This window comes from Cavia porcellus, unplaced genomic scaffold (assembly GCF_034190915.1).
Source record: "Cavia porcellus strain 051 isolate PalLab524CR breed Dunkin Hartley unplaced genomic scaffold, mCavPor4.1 scaffold_1, whole genome shotgun sequence".
In the NCBI taxonomy this organism is placed as follows: domain Eukaryota; kingdom Metazoa; phylum Chordata; class Mammalia; order Rodentia; family Caviidae; genus Cavia; species Cavia porcellus.
Genome location: NW_026947484.1, coordinates 156,513,163 through 156,533,619, shown reverse-complemented (window position 1 = coordinate 156,533,619; position 20,457 = coordinate 156,513,163). Strand labels below are relative to the sequence as shown.

The window sequence follows — 20,457 nt, the reverse complement described above, 5'->3', positions numbered from 1 at the left end:
TCCTGTGTTTCACTGAATGTCTCAATTTCTAAAAAGTATCTTTTCTCTGAATATTTTGTGCAGCAATAAGTTATCTTTTGACCAACTGTTCAAATGATATATTTTAATAAGTTCCTACTGTGGTCATGTCAGATGTCTTCTTGAAAGGATGAGGTCATGAGAAAGAAGTTTAATTGGATCACAAAACTGCACATTTTTCTGGGTAAAAGGTAAAGGATATGAAAATGAGTTCATTATGCTACAAGAAAGAAAGTAACCTTTGGGTACAGAACTACCATTTTTAATCATTAAGGACAGACTTTACTATTAGAGATATATTCATAATAGTGACTTCCCTTTAATTAGGAATTTCATCCATGCCCCAGCAAGTGCTACGAACTCATTAGGATATGTTAAGTTAGTGTATGGCATGGCAGGTGATGAAAAGTGTAAGAGGAAATTAAAGAATAAATTGAGCTTAGGGTATTAAAATACATAAGTGACACTCGATCGGCAGTGAATTTGACACACCGTTATATTAGAAGAAGCAAAAGAAGAGAAAATGAAATTTTCCTCTTAGGAATGATTTCTTTAAAGTCTTGAATATTTTAATTGCATACATCAAAACAGAAACATTTGATTAGAACTCGATGGGAAATAGGGATTCAAATTTAGGGAGTAGCTCTTATTAAAAAAAATTTACATTCTCAGTATTAAAATTAAGCTAAAAAATTATACTATTAAAATCACACTTGACTCCCAAATACAGAAAAAGTCTATTCGCTGTTGATTCATTTTGTTGGTACTGGCAGAACACGCATGAGTCTAAGGAGGATAGAATTCAGAAGAGGAACAAAGGGGATCAGCACTGCTCCATTTTAAACAGCGAGCTCAGGAGGAAGGTATGCTGAGTCGATTACAGATAATCAGATTGCCTTCAGGGTACAGCAAATTGAGAAATAGCTATTGAATAAAAAGCCACCAATTATGTCCTTCATTTTATTTATGTTAAAACAGGCATTCATTCAGTGTTAATTTTTTAATATAGAAATCCCCATTGGTATCTTGTGTGTCTACTTATTGAGCACTTTCTTTGTTTCTTTTTCTTCCTTTTTAAAAACAAATCTTATAGAGTATCAGAGATCATAACTAATGCTACAGACAGTGGCAGTGCTCTATCTACTATATATATTCCTAGGACTATTGCATTTAAAGGAGTCAAGGAATAGTGAATAATTTATATGATACAGATTACTAAAACCAAGCCAAAATGAGCATTGAGAGCAGAACTGGGCCACTAAGTAGTGTCTAGTATCTGAAATGGTGCCTAGATTCCCATTCAGATAAGCAGTATGATTTTAGGACTCCAGGAGGATCAAAACCCTCTAGCAGAGTTCAAGACTCTAGGGGCTACAACATGGGATGCCACTGACTGGTCAGTATTTAGTTTTCAAACAAGGAAGGGGTTGGAGTGGACAAGCAGGAAACTGAACAGACCTTGGTAGTGGTTTAAGGACTTTTCCAAATAATAGGTTACATTTAATTTAGGAGAATTACCTTGTGTTGGTTTAGAAGAAGATGATCTCCCCATTACATTTCACTACAGGAGTGAAAGGCCTGCAGCTCTCTATTTGGTTCATTGGAGTTGGGGCCAGGTATCCTCAGCAGTGACCTTATCTTGTCCTTTGAGGCATTCCTTTGTTCTTGGGTCAGCCATGCACCAGCCATGCCCAGCCCTGCACCTGCATTCAATTTCCAGTTTCAAGGACTCCCAACAGTCTAGTAGATGATGTGTCCAACCTACTGCATAAATCATCGACATTAGGTCATGGAATGAGAGATATTTGAGTCTCCCTTCTCAAGTAAAGTTATTTTTATTTCAGTCTCCTTCTTTGGAATTTTTGATTTTTGTTTTTGGGTAGCTCCAGTGTTGAAAATAATTTTACATTTTATAGTATTTCTGAACTTGTATGACAACACTGTAATTCTGGTTACTGATTCTGAATTATTCACATATGCTAAATGTCCCAATAGCACCCTTTAAAATTCTTTTATTAATACATGTTTTTTTTTCTTTTTCTAATGCATGTTTTCTTTCATGCATTCGTAATCATCTTGGAGAGTGGTACATGTACATATCATCACTTGTTGATTGTTTTTAAAATCCTTTTCCTTTTCCTTCCCTCCCCCCACCTCCTTCTATTTCCCTATCTTTTTTGCTTTATTGTTGATATTATTAGATTATGATACAGCATAGAAGGTTTATATTTATGGAGGTTTTTAGGTTCCTCTTTATGGCATATCCTTTTTGCACTTACATCTCCTTCCCCTCTTCCATGTCCCAAGAACATATTCCCTTAGGTCACTCCCTTTTGCAGTAGATCCATCTCCTTACCCTATGCTACCCATTCTTTATTATTCTCTGGTTGGTTGTTTCTGTTTCTTAAAACTATGTCAAATCAGCAGTAAATATTTCTTAGAAGCTTAAGAATGACTCTGAGCATAGAATATTTATACCTATTAGTCAATTGTGAAAATCAGGAAAATTTCAAGTTATCAAATAAGGAAGTTCAAATTGGTATGAAAACGTGCTAAAATCCTTCCAAAGATGTATCCTTCAAAAAGTTCTGCATTCACAGACGTTTGCAATAGTAGTCATGATTTTACACCACTTATTTACCATGCACTGTAGCAAGTACTTGATTAGTTTCTCACAGGAATGCAATGTCATTATATATAATATTAATTATTTTATAACTGAAGAAATTGAGACTTCCACAGGTTAAATAACTTTCCCAAACTGGAAAATTAGTAGAAAAACTACTTAAAAGGAAGAGTTACAAAAGAATTTGAATTCAAGTCTAACTATAGGAACAATCTTTTAAGAGTTACCTAATCCACTGAAAGTATTAATTTTTACTTTGAAAACACTGAAACATAGTAAGTACTGCTATATCATATTGGAAATAAACATTGAAAACTAACTTCTGGAGAGTCTTGCTACACAGGTGCACCAGAGGTTTCTTTTTTCAATATTTGCCATGAATTTCATATGGTTAGACAATCCTTCCATGGGATGGAAAGAAAAAATAACGTTCCTTGTTTTCATTTTTAGGCTGCAGGTTGTATAGCTTTTATGTTTTCAGAGAGCTCTTTTCCCTCCTCACTACAAGATTTTATTATCTGTCCTGTGATCTTAGTTTGTGTTCATTTAAGGAATAATGGAATAACCAAGAACTGAGTGCCAAAGCAGCCCAGAGCTTCTGAACCACTGTTCATCAGCATCTTCGGTTACAAGTTTTCTTTCCCCTTGGATTTATAAACAGCAGTTGCCTACAAACATTATGCGGAAGATCTAGTCTACCTAGTTTGAGGAGCAGAGTTCAGATCCACAGACTAGCTGTATTATTCAAAGGCATAACCACAGGCCTCTGCAAACTGAGTACTTTTCCATTGTGGGAACCAGAGTGTCCTTTGCTAAGTCCTACCCAGATTGATTTCATCTAAACCACGTATATCACAGGTAGTCCAGAGGATATAGGAACCTGGCTTGGGCAAAGATCACACATGAGGCAGAACCTCATTATTTTGTGACATTATTGTACAAACCATGTAATACAGTGGCTGTGCCCCTTACTGTTAAGCTATTTCTAAGTAGACATTTGAAACAATAGCCTTTCATCAGATATAGTTTGTTGCAATCATTCCTGGAGGTAGGGAAATTGATGATGGAAGTGATAGGTTCACAGATGTCCTACCTTATAACATACTACCAGCATTTGTAAGCACCCTTCCAAAACAAGTCTATGTGTGTTCTTCAATGTGAGCAAGCATCTCTATGAACTTTGCTGTTGGGAAGCTGAACATAGAAGCAGAAAGCACAGGAGAAATATTCCCATATGTATAAAAATAACCACTGAACTTCCAATTGCTAATTAAAAATTTTTACTGAGGTCTTTCAATGTCTCCAGATTTAAAGAATTTCTCTTGTTAGCTGCGCTCTGGAGAATAGCCCTCTTTTTCCTTTTCTATTTTCAAATTCCAATAGCTTTTGATGTTCTTGACGGGGTGCCTTGATGATAATGTTCTGAATTTATAGTACCTTTCAAGTGTCAGTACTTTACAAATGATATGAGTCCTTGGCACACTCACCAAAGACCATGCTATCTCTCTAAAGCTGCTGGAGATCTAAATAGGTAGGAGGCAGCTTGAAATTGACCTGAGAGGCCAAGGATATGATCTCATTTCTACTGAAAAACACCCTGGGAGTACCAAGAACCTGAAGAGGTTGAGAGTGTTAGCTGAACATTCTTTTTAAAAAGCTACCTGTAGCTCTCTAGGGCCCTCCTGGGGCAATGTTCTTTGTTCAGACAAAGGCAAAGAATTCATTAATTCAATCTCTCCTCTTCTCACCTGGGACTGTATCACAGTACCTTTCCAGAGTTTAGACCTTCTTTAGCTATGAAATCTGACCTAGTCAGAGTACAAGAAAACTTTGCTCCAGGCAGAAGTTGTAATACATCTGGGTTATATGCCTTTCTACAATCTCTTTTCAAACACACAAAGTGTTATTCTTTCTTTCTCTCTTTTTCTCTCCCTCTCTTATTTGAAATTTGTTTTCACATATAAAATGCAAAAAATTTTAATGAGACAAATGAACCTATTTTTATATATCTGTGTTTCCTAATTATATATAATTTTTATTCACCAAGTTACCCTGCAAAGTTCAAATTACACAGAGGAAACAGAAACTGCATATGAAAACTCACTCTCTTGAACTTTTAACATCATTTTTTCTCCATTTTAATTGTAAAGGCAGGGGTTTCAAAACTCTTTAGGTACAGCCGAATTCTACAAAAATATTTTTATGATTTTATAGTAACCAAATCTCTTAAATAATTTCAAATGAAAATATGCTAATATACAGATTTTATGATCATCTGTAACATATTTTCACAGCTCTGATGAAACCCTCAGTAAAGTCAACTTAAATTACCTCACTGAAAGTGGACTTCCTCTACTGCATTTATGTTGCCTTTGCAGAAGGCAGTAATTGAAACTTTATACTTTTAAAATTGAAGATGCATATGCATGTGTTTATGGATAATTATGTGCATATGTATACACATGTGATCAGTGAGTTGAGTTAATAGACTCATTTTTCAATTTGTCTTTCCTCCTCCAACCCTAGTAAACCTCACTGGAGCAGTAATTTCCAGGCATATATTCCCATCCTTATAGCTCTGAATTGGTTTCACTGTGCTCCTATTTTAAACTCAGTATTTAGTTTGTTTGAAAATCAATAACCACTTTTCAGAATTGGATTTGCCAGTCAGGTAATAGGTTAAATCAAGAAGCCCTTAAAGAATCCTCTGAAATGTCTTTAAGTAGTTGCTAAACAATAGGCAGCAGGAGTATATGAAAAGTGACAAATGCCAAAGAAAAAACCTAAAAGTGAACATTGGTCAGAATGACAAGAGTTAATTTTGGCTTCCTTCTTATTTTATTTTTTTATGTATCCTTTGCATCTACTACAATGTGTGGGACTTAATAGCTCCTCAATGACTGTATTGGACTGACAAATAAATATTAAGCACTTATTTTGTTAATTCGAACTAAATTCTTTGAACTCAGCTTTAAACAGAATAGCAATGTATGGGTATCCACTACAATTGTATCCCTTAACCACTCCTTACATACTAATTAAACAAATTCTACTAAATAAATTATCTCTCCCTGATGTAAACATGCTGACCCAAAGTTGGCCAAATTTTCCATATTTTCTTGACCTCATCAGATCTATTGCTAGCATCCTGAGAAATCTTGTACAACTGTATTTTGATCTAAAAATTTTCAGTAAGATATTAAAATGAATTCACTCATGATTTTATATATTAAGCACTTACAGTGAGATAACTAAAAACTAACATTAGTACGCTAAAATATGTAGCATTAGTATAAAGTTTTACAAATGTAATGAAAGTGGTCATTTCTAAAATGAAACTGTCAATTAATAGAAAGTTATATACTGATGGTCTGTGAACAACAGCCTAACAGTTATATACATCTGTTCAGTATTTATTTTTAAGTCACAGATGCTACAATTGCTTAGTTCACTTCCAGAGTTTAGCCTTTATTTTTCTCTCTTAAACAAGAAGTCACATATTTGAACCCTTATGTTAGAAGGACTCTGCTCCTTTCCACTGACTAGGGACAGATTTATGGCCTTGCACCTAGCAGTTTACAAGGTGTGAGGCTGCCATTTTGCTTTTGGTGCTAATTCTCACAAGAACTCATATTTAAGTAAATATGATCATTATCAGGAGGTTATGTGTTCGGCTGGTGATTAGCCAGGATTTACAGCAAAGCCATTTGCTTCTCACCACAGAGCTCCTCCCCAGCAAAGTCTGAAGCTACCTTTTTCTCCTGAAAGTTTTTCTTGAAAGCTTCCTGAAGAACTCTTCAGTATCCTTCCTTTATTTCTCCCTTGCCTCAGTTGTTTCTTTTCACGGGGCCTTCGTTCTAACCAAATCTCGGTGTTGGGTCAAAACAATAAACATAAAACTGAATTGGAAGAACCAGGATATTCTGTGTTGGAACTGACCATGGACACTGTCATACATGTAAATTTATATAATTTGTAAATTATCTATTTATTTATTCATACTTTAGAATTAGTATTTATTTATACTTTAGAATTTATTATACTTTATAATTTATTTATACCACATGAATTATATGGAATCAATCTTCTATTTTTTAATCATAACAGTTTACTCTTATTCAGTACTTTTCATGAGTTAAACAGATCAGACTGAATTTAATACACACTATTGCTTGTAGTTATTAAAATAACTTTATGAAATATACATTAGAGATTATTTTACAGAAAAAGAAATGGAAGATTAAATTTAGAAATCTAATAATATTAGAATAAAGATTAGAATCTAATACAGTTGATTTGTAATTCCCAGACTCTCATCTCATTATTACATTGTGTACTTTGTTCTTCTTTAATTTCCTATGAGTCTGTGACAGGGTTTTATTTCACTTTTGTGTGTGCAGGTGTGTCTACGTGACTAGCTGGTTGCATCAGTCTTCCCTGTACCACATTCTTTCCCAATCCCAGTGAGTTTCCCATCATTCTCTTTCTCAGAAAAACCACACTTCCCCATGATTCAAATTCACGTACACTTGTAACTCCTAGTGCAACTACCTCAAACCTGATCTCTCTTCATACCCAATCAGTGCCTACACACTCTGGTTCTGTCTGAATGAGAGCCACAGTAAAGTGGTAAATTGTCTTTAATAACTGCTAATCATTCTGCTAAACTCACATAGAGGCTAAGTTTCATGTAAAAGAAATCCATCTGACACTGCTTTTCTCCCAAAAGTATACGAAGCCAAGGCTTTATGTGGAACTGTGAACTTTGAGTCTGACTGTCAAGGAGATACTTTCTGTATTAGTTCATTTTGCTAAACTCTAGCATAACAGAACACACAGATGTATTCTGAATGGTTTAGTGCTACAGTCTTTAGAGGAAAAATTTCTTCCAACTCTGTTTATCAAAATTAAATTTCTATTTTTAGAGCTCTCTTTGCTCAATTTCTTATGTTTGCTTGTATTTTACAGGAGGGTGCATGCCCTGTAACATTTTCATAGCACATTGAAATGCATGTAGATTCTAATGAAACTAAGCGGGCAAAAAAATCTTAAAAGCATTGACATAATGCCTGATTACTTTGCTTTTTCCTTAAAATATAAAAAAAATTAAATTCGCCATTCCACTTCAAATGCAAACTAATATAAAGCAGCTGTTCATACTGCCAGCGCAATGAACATAGTTGTAACTACTGTCTAGCTTATCACTGCAGTGAGCATCTAATTCATTTTGGACTCTAGTTCCCCTCCCCATAATTTTCTAGTAGGGTTTATTATTTAAAATTTTTAGAACATGTAAGAATTCCATAGGAGTGTTATATATTATCAATCTAGTTTCTCTAATTGTTTACATGCTCTCTCATTTTCATCCCATTTTTTTTTCTGAGTCATTTGAACATAAATTGAAGGCCTTGTTGGTGCTAAGCACTCTAATCTTTAATTCCTAAAACCAAGACAATTCACTTGTATAAGTCTAGTAGAATTATATAAACAGAAGATTTAGCACTTATGTGATACTACTATAATCTAACTTCTAAATTAAAATTTGATCAATTGTACTATAAATAGATTATTTTCTAATCTTGCATTCAATTCAGAGTTCTGCATAATGTTCTTATTTATTTTATTCATTTAACATGAAAAAGAATTTCAGTCTATTTTTTGCTTTCTAGATCTTAATATTTTTAATGCTTAAAAAGCTGACTTTTAAACATTTTTAAAAATAATTGTAATTGAACTGTAGTTTGCTCATAATAGCCAAAATAAATGATGTAAGTCTGATGTATTTTTGTTGGTCACTACTATAGGGAGTCATTGAAGCTGGAGATTGATCACATATGTGGGGTTAAAGCAAGCCCAGCTCTGAAAACACAGAGAGCCCATAACAAGCCACATAAATAAGCTGTCCAGCTCCAAGAAGGCAAAAGGCCCAAGCCAGCCAGGCAAACAAGTTGCTAGGCCACAGGGTTGTGACATTACCCTCCTGAGTGTATAAATAAATGTGCTGCAATGGTTGAGCAGTTCCTTCTCTCCAATCAGGAGAGAGGACTCCACCTGATGCCTGCTTTCATCTCTATTCTTTATTTTCTCATCCTGTCAGTGTCCTTCTCCACAGAAAAATCTAGAACTGGAGCTGGTTGCTACGCACATCGATAGTTCTTTAAACTGTACACCCTATCATGCTATAACCTCATATGACTGAGTCTTTTCAATAATTGCAGTGTCTTTGCTGTCTTTAGCAACAAGGAATCAGATGTTTAGTGTTTTAACACTACTAGGTGCTAGCCCTAAATTTTTTTGTTTCATTTTTGCTCACTGGATCTTTTATAGGGTTTAAATTTTTATCTACATGATAAAATTCACAATTTTAAGTGGGCAGTTGATAACACTTGAAAATGTGTATTGTCATTCACCCATCACCCCAGTCATGCCATGGTATTTCTGTCATCCTTAGAAGTCCCCTCTGCCATTTTGCAGTCAGCTCCTCCCACTTTTCCTTTATCTTTTCCTTTGTTTTGGAAATTATTATTAGTGATCACCTTAAATACCTTATTGTTGTCAACACATGGACAAGATCAGGATTTGTTTCTTTTGAATGCTTTTTTTTTTTTTTTTTTTTTTTTTTTGGTCAGCTTCAAATCAAATAGTCTTACTGCTTCTTCATCTATTAGTTTTTTAGCATGTGTTGACATAAATGGACTGTGTACCACTTCAAGTGGCATTTACTTAGTTTGGTTTGAGTTCTGGTATGCATCTACATTTTTGATGTATATATTTGATCTAGTCACTATTTGATTTTTTTTATTAGAAAAAGTCTACTTTTGTTTTAAACTTGGCCTCTTGCCATATTTATATTCCTCTCTTTTGAATATGGTCCTTACTATGCCTAAGATATGGCTTTGTAGGAACTCATTTGAACTGAAAAACTACTTGACTGAGTCTCTCCATTTTGGTTAACTGGAACCCACAAGTCTCCCAGTACCCATATCAGCACTTACCTTTGAGCTGTAAATTACATGACCTTTCTTAGATTTCACAGTCTCTGTGCCAAAGCTGCCCAACACAAAGGACTGTTGTCAATCTCCATGGAGATGTCGGGAGTCCTCTCTATGAAACTTTTCCTTCTCAGTTACCCCTGAACTGCAAATCATAACCATTTCATATTATCAGAATTACAATCTTCACACTTAGCCCAGTGAGACTGCCCTTTCTTTCATCTTTTGCTGTGTCAGGAGAGTATTCAGGTGGAAACTCAAGGCAATTATGGTTTACTGTGGAACCCACATTGTATCTTTCCCAAAGATCACAGCTCTTTTTTTTTCATGTGCTTTAGTGCCTACAAATACTTGCACCTTATTCTTAGTTCCATTTTGTAGTTCACTTGCCAGTCAAATAGTCCATGCAAGACTTTCTGTTATGCCAATGTATATTTTACATTGCTTCTAAAATGATCTATGTTAGGACAAAAATCCGTTTTGTCTGTATTATGTGAATTGTTTGTTTAAAACATTCTATTTACCCATTGCTGCTATATCAAAATCCAAATTCTTAATAAGAAATTCAAAATCTCTTAATGCATAATTTTACTGAAAACACTTCTCAAACTCTTATTTTCTGGAATTTTCCTTCCCTAATAGTTCTCAATTTAATGTATATGAGAATTGGGTGGTGATATTTAAAATAGATTATTTTCTCTCTTGTCAGTGTAATTTGGCACATGTATGGTATGCTGGAAATCTAAATTTTTAACAAAGAATTTAGGCAAATTTGATGCAAGCAATTTAAAACTACATACTATGGATCAATGTTCAGGTCTTACAACCCATATCAGGATTAGAGAATTAATTTAAACATATCTGTTGGCAGGAGATAGATGTCCCTGATCAAACAGAAGCAAATCCATACTCCCACAGCAAAGGGATAAGGTTGCCTGCAGAGGGAAAGGTGATGCCCTCACACTTTATACCAATGCAAATGCCAAGCCCTTCCAGAAACAGCCTCACAGGCACAGCCAGGAATCCGAGTATCTCCTAGTTCCGTCAAGTTGACATATGAAGTCAACCAGCAAAAGCAAAATGTACTTGTTAAAAAAAATCTAGTTTAATTTGAGTGTTTTTAGGCTACAGTTTTAAGAGTAGTTTTAGATTCATTATTTAAGCCAAGCAGTTTTACACTTCTCTGTTTTTGTAATGTCTTTGGCTAAAATAGTTTCTTTTCTTTTTCTTATACAAAATTATTACTTATTTGAAGCCAAAGTAAATTGAAACGTCTTAAGCCTTCTTGAATTTCCAAAAATATTTTATCATGCTCAATTTTGGTTTTCAAAAACTGCAAGTTTACTTTATCTTTTATTATAATACTTTTATTTGTTTATTTGCATATTTTACATGCTGCTCTGTGAACTTTGAATATTGTACTTTTCTTAATTTTTCAGTTGCAGAACCTATAATGATCAATGAGCACTATTAGAAATTAAATAAGTTGCATGTATACCTTCAAATACTTGAAATTTATTAACATGTATTCATAAGACTGTCAACTTAGAAACTAAAGTATTCATATTCAAATTTTAATTCTGAGACTTATATCTGTGTAGATTATACTTTCTCTCAACCCTTAATTGTCTCATCGGTGAAGTAGAATAAATCAAATTATTTTGTGGGGAATTTAGAGTTTTAAAAAGAATAAACATTTGCAACTTAGCCTAATAAATAGCCTATAGGAAACACAAGTTAAATACACAAAAATTATCATTGAATTTGAATTGAAAAATATTGATTGGAGAGTAAATATATCAGCTGTTGTCACAGGAAAACAACAAGAAATGTGTCATTTCTCCTGGATTATTTCACTATGAAGGGACAGGGTAAGTAATCTTAGTAATACCAAGCAATGGGCTCTATACTTAGATAAACCAATTCTGAGTGAGCTCATGCATAAAATTAACACCAAAATAAATGTATCAGAAATATTATATTTAAACAAAAATCATCCTTATAAACAGCTCAAACAAAATATGCTTTTTGGAAATAAGTCCATGTATCAAATAATTTTTGATAAGACTCAAATGTTTTGATGAATTTATTTCATATATGATTAGAGGCCAAATTTGGCTTTCAAAAAATCAGAGAATATTTGCTACTTCTTGGATTAGTAATTTATATGTGTATTTTCTTCACAGGAATTCTTTAAAGATTCCTGCCAGTTTTGTAAGAGTCAGGATATTTAAAGTTGGGTATTTAAATATATAAATTCAGTGAATTTGGTTTGCATAAACTGTCACGTATCTCCACATACTAAAATTAGAAATTTTTTTTAAAAATTGAGAGGTTACTCTCAGCCCTTCTGTAGGATGACAGATATTTATTTATTATACTTTGAGCAGTGTTAATACCCAGAGTGAGACACAAGCATTCAAGAGGAAAAAAGGATACTTCTATAACTTAGAAGATCTCAAATGAGGATGCAAATGAACAGAAGCCTATCAGGGCATCCAGTTTAATCTGACTCATATCTCTCACCCTATAAGCCACTTAATGGAATTTCTTTTGTGAATTAAAAGCAGCATTTTGATTAGTCAACTTTTTCTTGAGCATTTCAATGCTGAAAGCGTATATTGGCAGGAGATCGTCATTTAATCCATTATGCAATAAGACCTCATTCCAACCATTCAGAAGAAGTCATTTTATGTGTTTGTTACATATGGCAGGAGCATGGTAGGGGAAAAATCTAATGCAAATCTTTATCTGGCTGGCTCTCTAGCTCTAAGAGTTCTCTAGTTCTTTCTCTATAGAGCTCTGCCTATCATTGTATTCTTTCTGATTTCTTTTTTCATTTTTTACAAATATATTTGATTGAAAAGTTGAGACAATTTTTTTCAGCCATCTTAAAATCCAAGATCTAGAGCAAGTGTTTCCCAGCTTCAAACTGCTTGGTTATTTTTCCCAAAGTTCTTCAACCTTGCCACTACTGGGATTTTGGGTGGGATGATGTTTACTGTTGTCGTGGGTGACCATTTTATGTGTTATAAACTGTTTACCAACAGCTCTGTGCTCTTTTCTGTAAGTAGCAGTAGACAGTACCCTTATTCCCAATTACAATAACCAGAACTAGATCTGAGAAGTAAAATCACCTTTGGTTGAGAACCATTGATTTAGAGGAGAGATTAAAAGAGTCATTAACTTAAACTGATTTTTAAAAGTCCGAGTTGCTTTTTAAATATTTGTACAAATAAAATTTCTTGATTAAAAGCTGCATATTTCCCAAATGAGAATTTATGAAGAGAGTAGTAATGTCTTTTGAAGAAGAAGAAAAATAAAACTTCTAAAACGAAAATCTCATTTTGTGCATACTTAACTATCTTCTTTAGTTCATGGTAATTTTTAAATAGTGTTTAATACTGTGTCTCTAAGAAAGTACAAAATATTTATGCTCACAAATTAGAACAATCCTTAAGATGTGTGTATATATATATATTTCACATTTCTTAGTAAGTAAATGTTCCATAATTTCTTTCAAAATTGACATGTCCTATAAGGTGTTAACAGAAAAATACTAATTTATCCTTCAAATTTTACATGATGCCGCACTGTTCCCTGAAAAAAAAAAAAAAAACTTCTCTGTCCTCTGATGTTTGGGTTGAGTGTTTCTCCATGGTACTATTTTTAGTACTTACATATCTCATACTTAAATTATACTGTATCTGCTACTTACACTATACTTTCTTCCTGGGTTAATTATCTTGCTCTAAATTAGCAGTCACAATTGCATGTGTCTTTAGGGGGAAAAAAACAGGCAAAATAAATAAATAAATAAATAAATAAATAAATAAATAAATAAATGAATTAGACAATGTGTCTTATAGTTTTGGAGAATAATACTCAGAGTCCATGTTTTCGATATACAAGAGGACATGCTGGAAGCCACCCTAAGTCCCCTGTCACGTGGAGGGAGCAATCAACTTAGCTCCAGATAATCACTTTTATGTAAGACTGTAGATTAATATTGCCTCAAATTTCAGAGAATCATTAATTATGTGATATTAAATGCTTGTTATTAATCCACATTTTTATTTCTAAATACTCTCTATGATACATCTATTCTGCCTTGTGACCTATTCATCATCTGTGATGGTAACAATAAGTATCATAACTTCAGAATCTGATTTAAATTGCATATTTTTCTGTTCTGGGCCTGGTTGATGTCTGATAATAACTACGTGTTGCACAAAAGGATGAGAGCAGTTAGGAATCTATGGTAACTACAAAGAAGAAAACTGTATTAGACAAGATAATACCCTATTTTAATCATTAGATTGGAAATTAGAAAATTATCAGGCTTTTTAGGTCTACTTTACCGAATTTCTGGGGGCAAAAGTTACAAAACTGGGTCACAAATAAGTGGAGACAGAAAAATGGAAGCAATAAATACTGATTACTTTCCTAAAACAGCCAAGAATTGAGCAGTATCTGGGAGAGGGGCAGGTCATAGGCAGATTTCTGCAACAGCATTGTTAAAACTTTTTAAAGTTATTTGCCCATTTGGCTAACATAAAAATGTATAGTCTGCTTACATGTTCTTCATATTTTAAAATAATAATATATTGACAGTCAAAATAATTAAGGACATAATAACAGTCAGTATTTTTTCAAACACCATGTATGTGCATTCTTTCCATATCTCAGAGATTCTGATGACCTTCTCCCTGAGTAACCACTGTTGCACAAAAAGACTTTAGTAGACTCAAGTAGCATTTGGAACAACCTACCAGGAGCAAGAGATTATAGAAAACCAGGGAACAAAGGAAGGGTCATCAAAGTACAGAGAAAAAAAAAATAGGTCAAATGCAAATTTTGAGTTGTTATTCTGAAAAGAATGTGGGTACTCAGTCCAAGATGTGTACCTCTCTTTATTTTTTTCTGTTTTCAAGATTTCAAGGTAGTTATTTTTATCACAATGAAATCCTTTAAAATTGGTATCTTTTGTAAAAATAAAATCAGAACTTCTTCCATAAGAGTTGAATAGGTCTGCACCTTCCCGGTCGGTTTTTGTTTGTTTTTGCAACTGATGAATAGATCCTTTCATTGAGAATATATATACCACACAAAGCAGCTCTAGTCCATTAAATTTTAATGCCTGGAACTAAATTCAGTCCATTTCCTGCTAAATCCTTATATAGTATCATGTCCTAGAAAGTCATCATATACTTTGAAAATTTTTTAAAAAGTGTTTTTTTCTTTTTCTCAATGAAAACTAACTGTAACAGTCATTATGTTACATAAATTAGATTTACAAAGAAAAAACACCTTGAGTAATCCAATATAAAGTATATATTTATGTATTTCCATTCTCATTCACAAATTTGATTTTTGTCTCCATACCAAGTTCAGTTCTGCTTTCATTGATATGACACACAAGGAAAATTTAGAAGCAGATAGTGTATTTTGCAAAACAATTTATCCTAACTTTGAAATCTCAAAGATGAGGAAATTGAGGTATTTCAGATTCAATATCTCTTTGGCATAATAAATCAAGACATAATGTAAATACTCTTACAGAGGTAAATCAATCTTAGGAGTGACATATTCAAAAAAAGTGTAAACATATCCTGAAAGGCTCTTCAGTTTATAGTCATTTGCATATATAATGTGCTATCTGATCTCTACTACAACTTTCGAGATGTTACAGGCACTATACAACCCTCCAATTTTTATAGGTATGGAGTACATGGCAGAAGCTTAAGCATGTAAAGCAAATAACTGAATCATGTTGAAATAATGTAGTATATTAGGAAAAGCACAGTAGTTACCCAAAGTACAAGATATGGGGATGAAAATTTCTCCAGGCAATAGCACAAACCTTCCTTTTCCATGAACTCAGAGGCACTAATAGTATAACTAACTTGCATATTTTCTCCCTTTTCCCTTCTTCCTTTCCTCTTCCCCCAACCTAATTCCTTCTTCCTTTTTAACAATGTCTTCCCATTTTACAGTATGTTTCACATTTTAGACCTTATTTACTCTTTGAATTTCTTGTACCAGGGTGACTGTTGTACCTCAAAAACGAGACCTCAGAATGTTGTTCAAATCGAGGCAAGATGACCTTGAAGAAAAAGAAACGCTTTATTTTAGCAGGTATCCAGTGATGCAGGGAGAAGTGGAGACTGACAACCTCTGCATGCTGAGATAATGGGGGGCACAGCTTTCATTGGCCAAAACTGCAAAACAGGGTGGTGGTGGTTCACAAAACAGAGTAGGAGTCCAGGGAGTTTTACAAGGGACATTTGGAGCACAGTGATCTCAGAAAACGTGGTGTTGGGCTGCGCTGGGCTGAGGGCTAGGTGAAGAATGTTTCTATGATAAAAGGTGTGGGGAGGTACAAGGCTGGTGGTTGACTTATCTTCATGAGCCCAGCTAAGAAGAAACAAAAAAAAAGGGGATGAACAGCACATACAGAACAGGTACATGGCATGGAGTGATTTGTGGAAAATTACAAGTTATAACAGTGACCATATGATGTTTATATATCATATTGAATTATTTCATTTCATATTTATTTCATTTATGGCTATAGTCTCAAGCTGCATTCATTTACCTACAAAAGTTTCAAGTTTATCCTTCTTTATGGCTGAGAAATACTCGGTTGTATAAAAATACATCTTTTTATATTAATCTCCTATCATCTTATGAAATTTTTTTTCAATGAAATAAAAGTTTGGAGGAGTATTAATTAGAGTGTGTATAGGGCTTGCTAATAAGTGAGTGCTTGGTAGTTAATAAAAACAACAGTTCATACAGGATTAAAAAAAAAGCTGTTTTGAGGAATAAATCTTGCATTATTCATACTACTGAAGTATCACTAAGGTGCTCTAACACTTGAATGCTTAAACTTTCTCACTCATGAAAAGTCCTGCCATGACTGGGTGTAGTTTGAACATCCAAGATGTTGAAACCTTGGTCCCTTGTTGAAAGGTTAAGAGGTGGTAGCACCTTTACAGGTGGTGCCTAGTGGGGAGTTATTACTGGTTCCTCCTCTAGATTGTACTCTGGCTTCCTCACCCACAGTGCAATCTTTCCCTGCGTTGTGATGCTATCTTCTATGAGCTAGGCTGACTCTGGCATTATGTCCTTGGACCATTATGTCCAAGTTAAATAAACTTCTTTTCTTTACAAAATTATAAAGGAAAAAAAAAAGCACAGTGTTTAAAATCAGTAAAAGTAGGTGCAAACTCCAGTTTGGCTCAATTTAAAAGTAGAAACACATTTTATGATATGGAATGCCATTTCAATTCACTAACAGACTCTGAAGACAATTTAAAAACACAAGGGAATTATTTGAAAGTGACACCTTTGAAAGACAGGAAGAGGATGATTGATCAAGAGAGGCTGTCAGACCCCACTGGACACTTGATAAAATCTCTCTGTTGGGAGCTCCAGAGCAAACTTGCTTTGTAGAGGAGTGCTACTCAGGTCTTTTCTGACCTGACTTGATCACTGACAGGCTGCAACTCTTACTAAAAGAGTGATTATGGCTGTCATGCTCAGTGGCTCTTGAAATTGCTGAGGTCAGCTAGCCAGGGATGTCAGTGTCATACCTCTATGGCTTCCACACCTACAGCAATGCTCAGTGTTTCATAAAAAAAAAAAAAAAAATGGAAAATGGGATTACTTAACTTTAGATAGAATGTAATACATTGTATACACAATAACTGATCATAAAAGTTATGTGTCAACTACTGGGCTTAATAAATTGCAGCACTAAGTCAGAGCATGGACCGGGGAGAACCAAGAAGGCCCCTGAGCCCCTGCCTGTATGCCAGCCTTGAGCATGGGCCAGAGAGAACAAGGAAGGTAGCTATGTTCCTACCTGTGAACCAGCTGAAGCGCAAACCAAGGAGAACCTGAAAGAATCCTAAGCCCTGCTTGTGAGACAGCCTAAAAATAGGTAGTCTGAGCAAGTATTTGGAGGACAGCACTGTGCAATATGGTAACTATTGTAGATTTCCTACTGCCTTATCACTGTTTTGTTTCATTTTATTATTATTTTAGTCCCTTTAAAATAAAAAATACATAAAATATTTTAAAACATAAATTGCAGCTATATTTAAATTCATCTTCACAGAATTCCCATGATATTGAACCTTTTACTTTCGTTTTAGAGATACAAACCAACAAGAGGTCAAGAAACAATTGTAGGAAGTGGCCATCAGCTTGGCTTGCTTTACTGTGCCTTTACTGTACTGTAACTAGTCATATGAATAGGTATACTTGTATGTATATATGAAAGTCACAAATACATAATATTATTATATGATAATATTCCAGATTACTATAGTGTTACGTCTTTCCTTTATTTGCAACATTTTCTACTTTGAGATATTCTGGTTATATGTAAGGAGTTATGACACACTATTTCAAATATGTCTATGCAATATTTTTATTGTTTTTATAGATATTATATTCAAAAAGTCACACAGGTTATAGTGAAGTGTTTTGTTTTTTTCCCTCCTCCATAGTGCTAGAGCAGTAGAACACAGAATGATGCGGGTAATTCCATCAGTGAGGGGTTGGAGTCTTGCAGGAGGCCTCACTTGGTGCTGCCCAGATTGAGATGATAGTTTAGTCTGGGTCTAGCTCTGCCAATCGATTGGAAAGTCTTTACATGACAGACACCCTCTTCACTATCCTCTGCTTCCTTATCCTGGGCTTCTAGCATGGCGGCTCAGGTCTCAAGAGGAAGTTTTTCAACAAACTAAAAGGTAGCTCTGTGGTTTTTGTGACCCAGCCTTGGAAGAAACAGTCCACTTGGCTATATTTTATTGATGATATTCCACTGGGATTCAAGAAGGGACATACAAGTCATGTCTTAATGGGAAGAGTGGAAATGGTGCTTGCCATGATGTGAAATCACCAGAACATACTCTGTTTGCCTAGTCCAGACAGAATGAATGTTTAGACAGTGTAAAGACCTGCTTTATTTTTTATTCTGTTAAACACAATTGACACAGTGTTTTTTTGTTTGTTTGTTTGGTTTTGTTTTGTGTTAATGTCTAAAATGGTACTTAGGAATCGGAGATGTCTGACATGGAGGCTCTATCCTGTGGCTTTATTCACAGCATCACAGAGCTAACAAGAGGCAGGCTCTTAGACATAGGTTAAAGCTTTATGGTAAGTACAAGTTTGAAATTGTTTTGACTATGATATGATTCAGCTCTAAGTTTCCTCCAAAGTCTTATGTGTTCAAAAGTGAGGTGTTTGGAAGGTGATGGGGTCACAGGGTGCTATATTCATTCATGGATTCATCTACTGTTGCGGTCACATCTGAATGTGCTCTGAGGAGATCAGCCTGTTTGAGGAGGTGGTTCATGGGGTACATGAAAGGGGAGGATACCTAACTGTCCCTTGCCACTTCTTTCTCTGCTTCCTGTCTGCCATGGATTGAGCAGCCTTCTTCTGCCAACCCCTTCTACCATGCCACTTGTGCCCTGGAGCCAGCAAGTCATGGGATAAAACTTTTGAAACGGTGAAACAAATAAACCTCTCTGCCTTTACATTGCAGTGTCAGATATTTGTCCCATCAGTGAGGAAGCTAAGTAATCCACACTACACAATTTTATCTACTTCAATTCATTTCAGTCTATTTTACCATAAATGCTATTTCTAGAAGGATATAGACTACTTTTTTATATAAGCCTTATTCTTATATACACGGTTGTTCTTCTGTTTAAAAAGTATGAATATTTTATAGATGAATGTGTTACAGAAGGCTTCTGTATCCTACACTTTAGAGTGTTTTTATGCATCTTTCCAAATAATAATTCTGTAAAGATAGCTGGAGAGTGCATAGAGGAAAACCTTCCAGTTTTCCCAGAAAAATATTACCTGTGAAAGTCTTAAGGGCTCACCTTTTTTTTTTAAAGTGTCATTAGGTATTCATCCATTATCATAAATTACAAGAATACATAGAAACTTTATAATGTTCATCATTCAACTAATAATGTCTGTATTTTACATAAAAGACTTTTTCAGTAGGTATGGACTATATTGTTGACTTTAATTTTTTTCCCATTAAAACAAGATATTCTTATAAAGTAGAAATGTTTGGGGACTTGTTTAAATATAGAAATGTACATTATCTGGAGTTCGTTCTTGAGACTATTAAAGAATCAGTGAAATTTCTGTAAGGAGTTAGAAGAGAAACATGGTTTTGGAATCTAGTAGGCCTGGGTGTCTCTAGGAACAACACAAATTATGTAAGGTATGAGACATACTTAAATTCTTGGAAGCCAATTTCACCGTCTGTAAAATAGGAACAATAACACTTTTTACTGATAGGTTATTGATGAATACTACATACGATGATACAGACAAAACTTTCTGAGTGAGACTTGAGCCATAACAACATTTTATAAGTTGTAATGGTTGTTTTGTTATTACTGTCTTTTAGCACCATTTGGTAAAGTAATAGCTCTGTGTTGATAGTATTCAGTAATGTGAAATCGATACCAATCCAAGGTCACAATTGAGAAATTCAGCCAAAGTATGTAACAATAACTCTAACTTTTAACTAAAGCATTTGTACTTTTTCTTGAATCTACAAAGGTTGACTAAGTAGGATAAAAGATAGAGACACGTTGAAAGAATGAATGTGTGTTAATTAGCATTTACCTGGACAATAGATGTTTCATACTTTTCCTCTTTTACGTATAATTTATTTTAATTTGTCCTAACATTGATTGTCACAGGTAGACTATTGATTAACAAATACTTATTTAGTGAAAGAATATCTTTCTACTGATTTAGATGAGTGTTTTGTAT

The 20,457-nt window shown here is 34.3% G+C and overlaps 1 protein-coding gene across 1 annotated transcript in view; it reads left to right on the top strand.

Annotated features, from left to right (window-relative positions):
- Positions 1-1,331: 1,331 nt before the first annotated feature.
- Tnni3k (TNNI3 interacting kinase) overlaps positions 1,332-20,457 on the top strand; it is a 199,814-nt gene continuing 180,688 nt past the window's right edge. Inside the window, 3 exon segments of the mRNA XM_023561266.2 lie at positions 1,332-1,414; positions 4,939-5,028; positions 6,092-6,227. Coding sequence (XP_023417034.2) covers positions 1,332-1,414; positions 4,939-5,028; positions 6,092-6,227 — 309 coding nt within the window.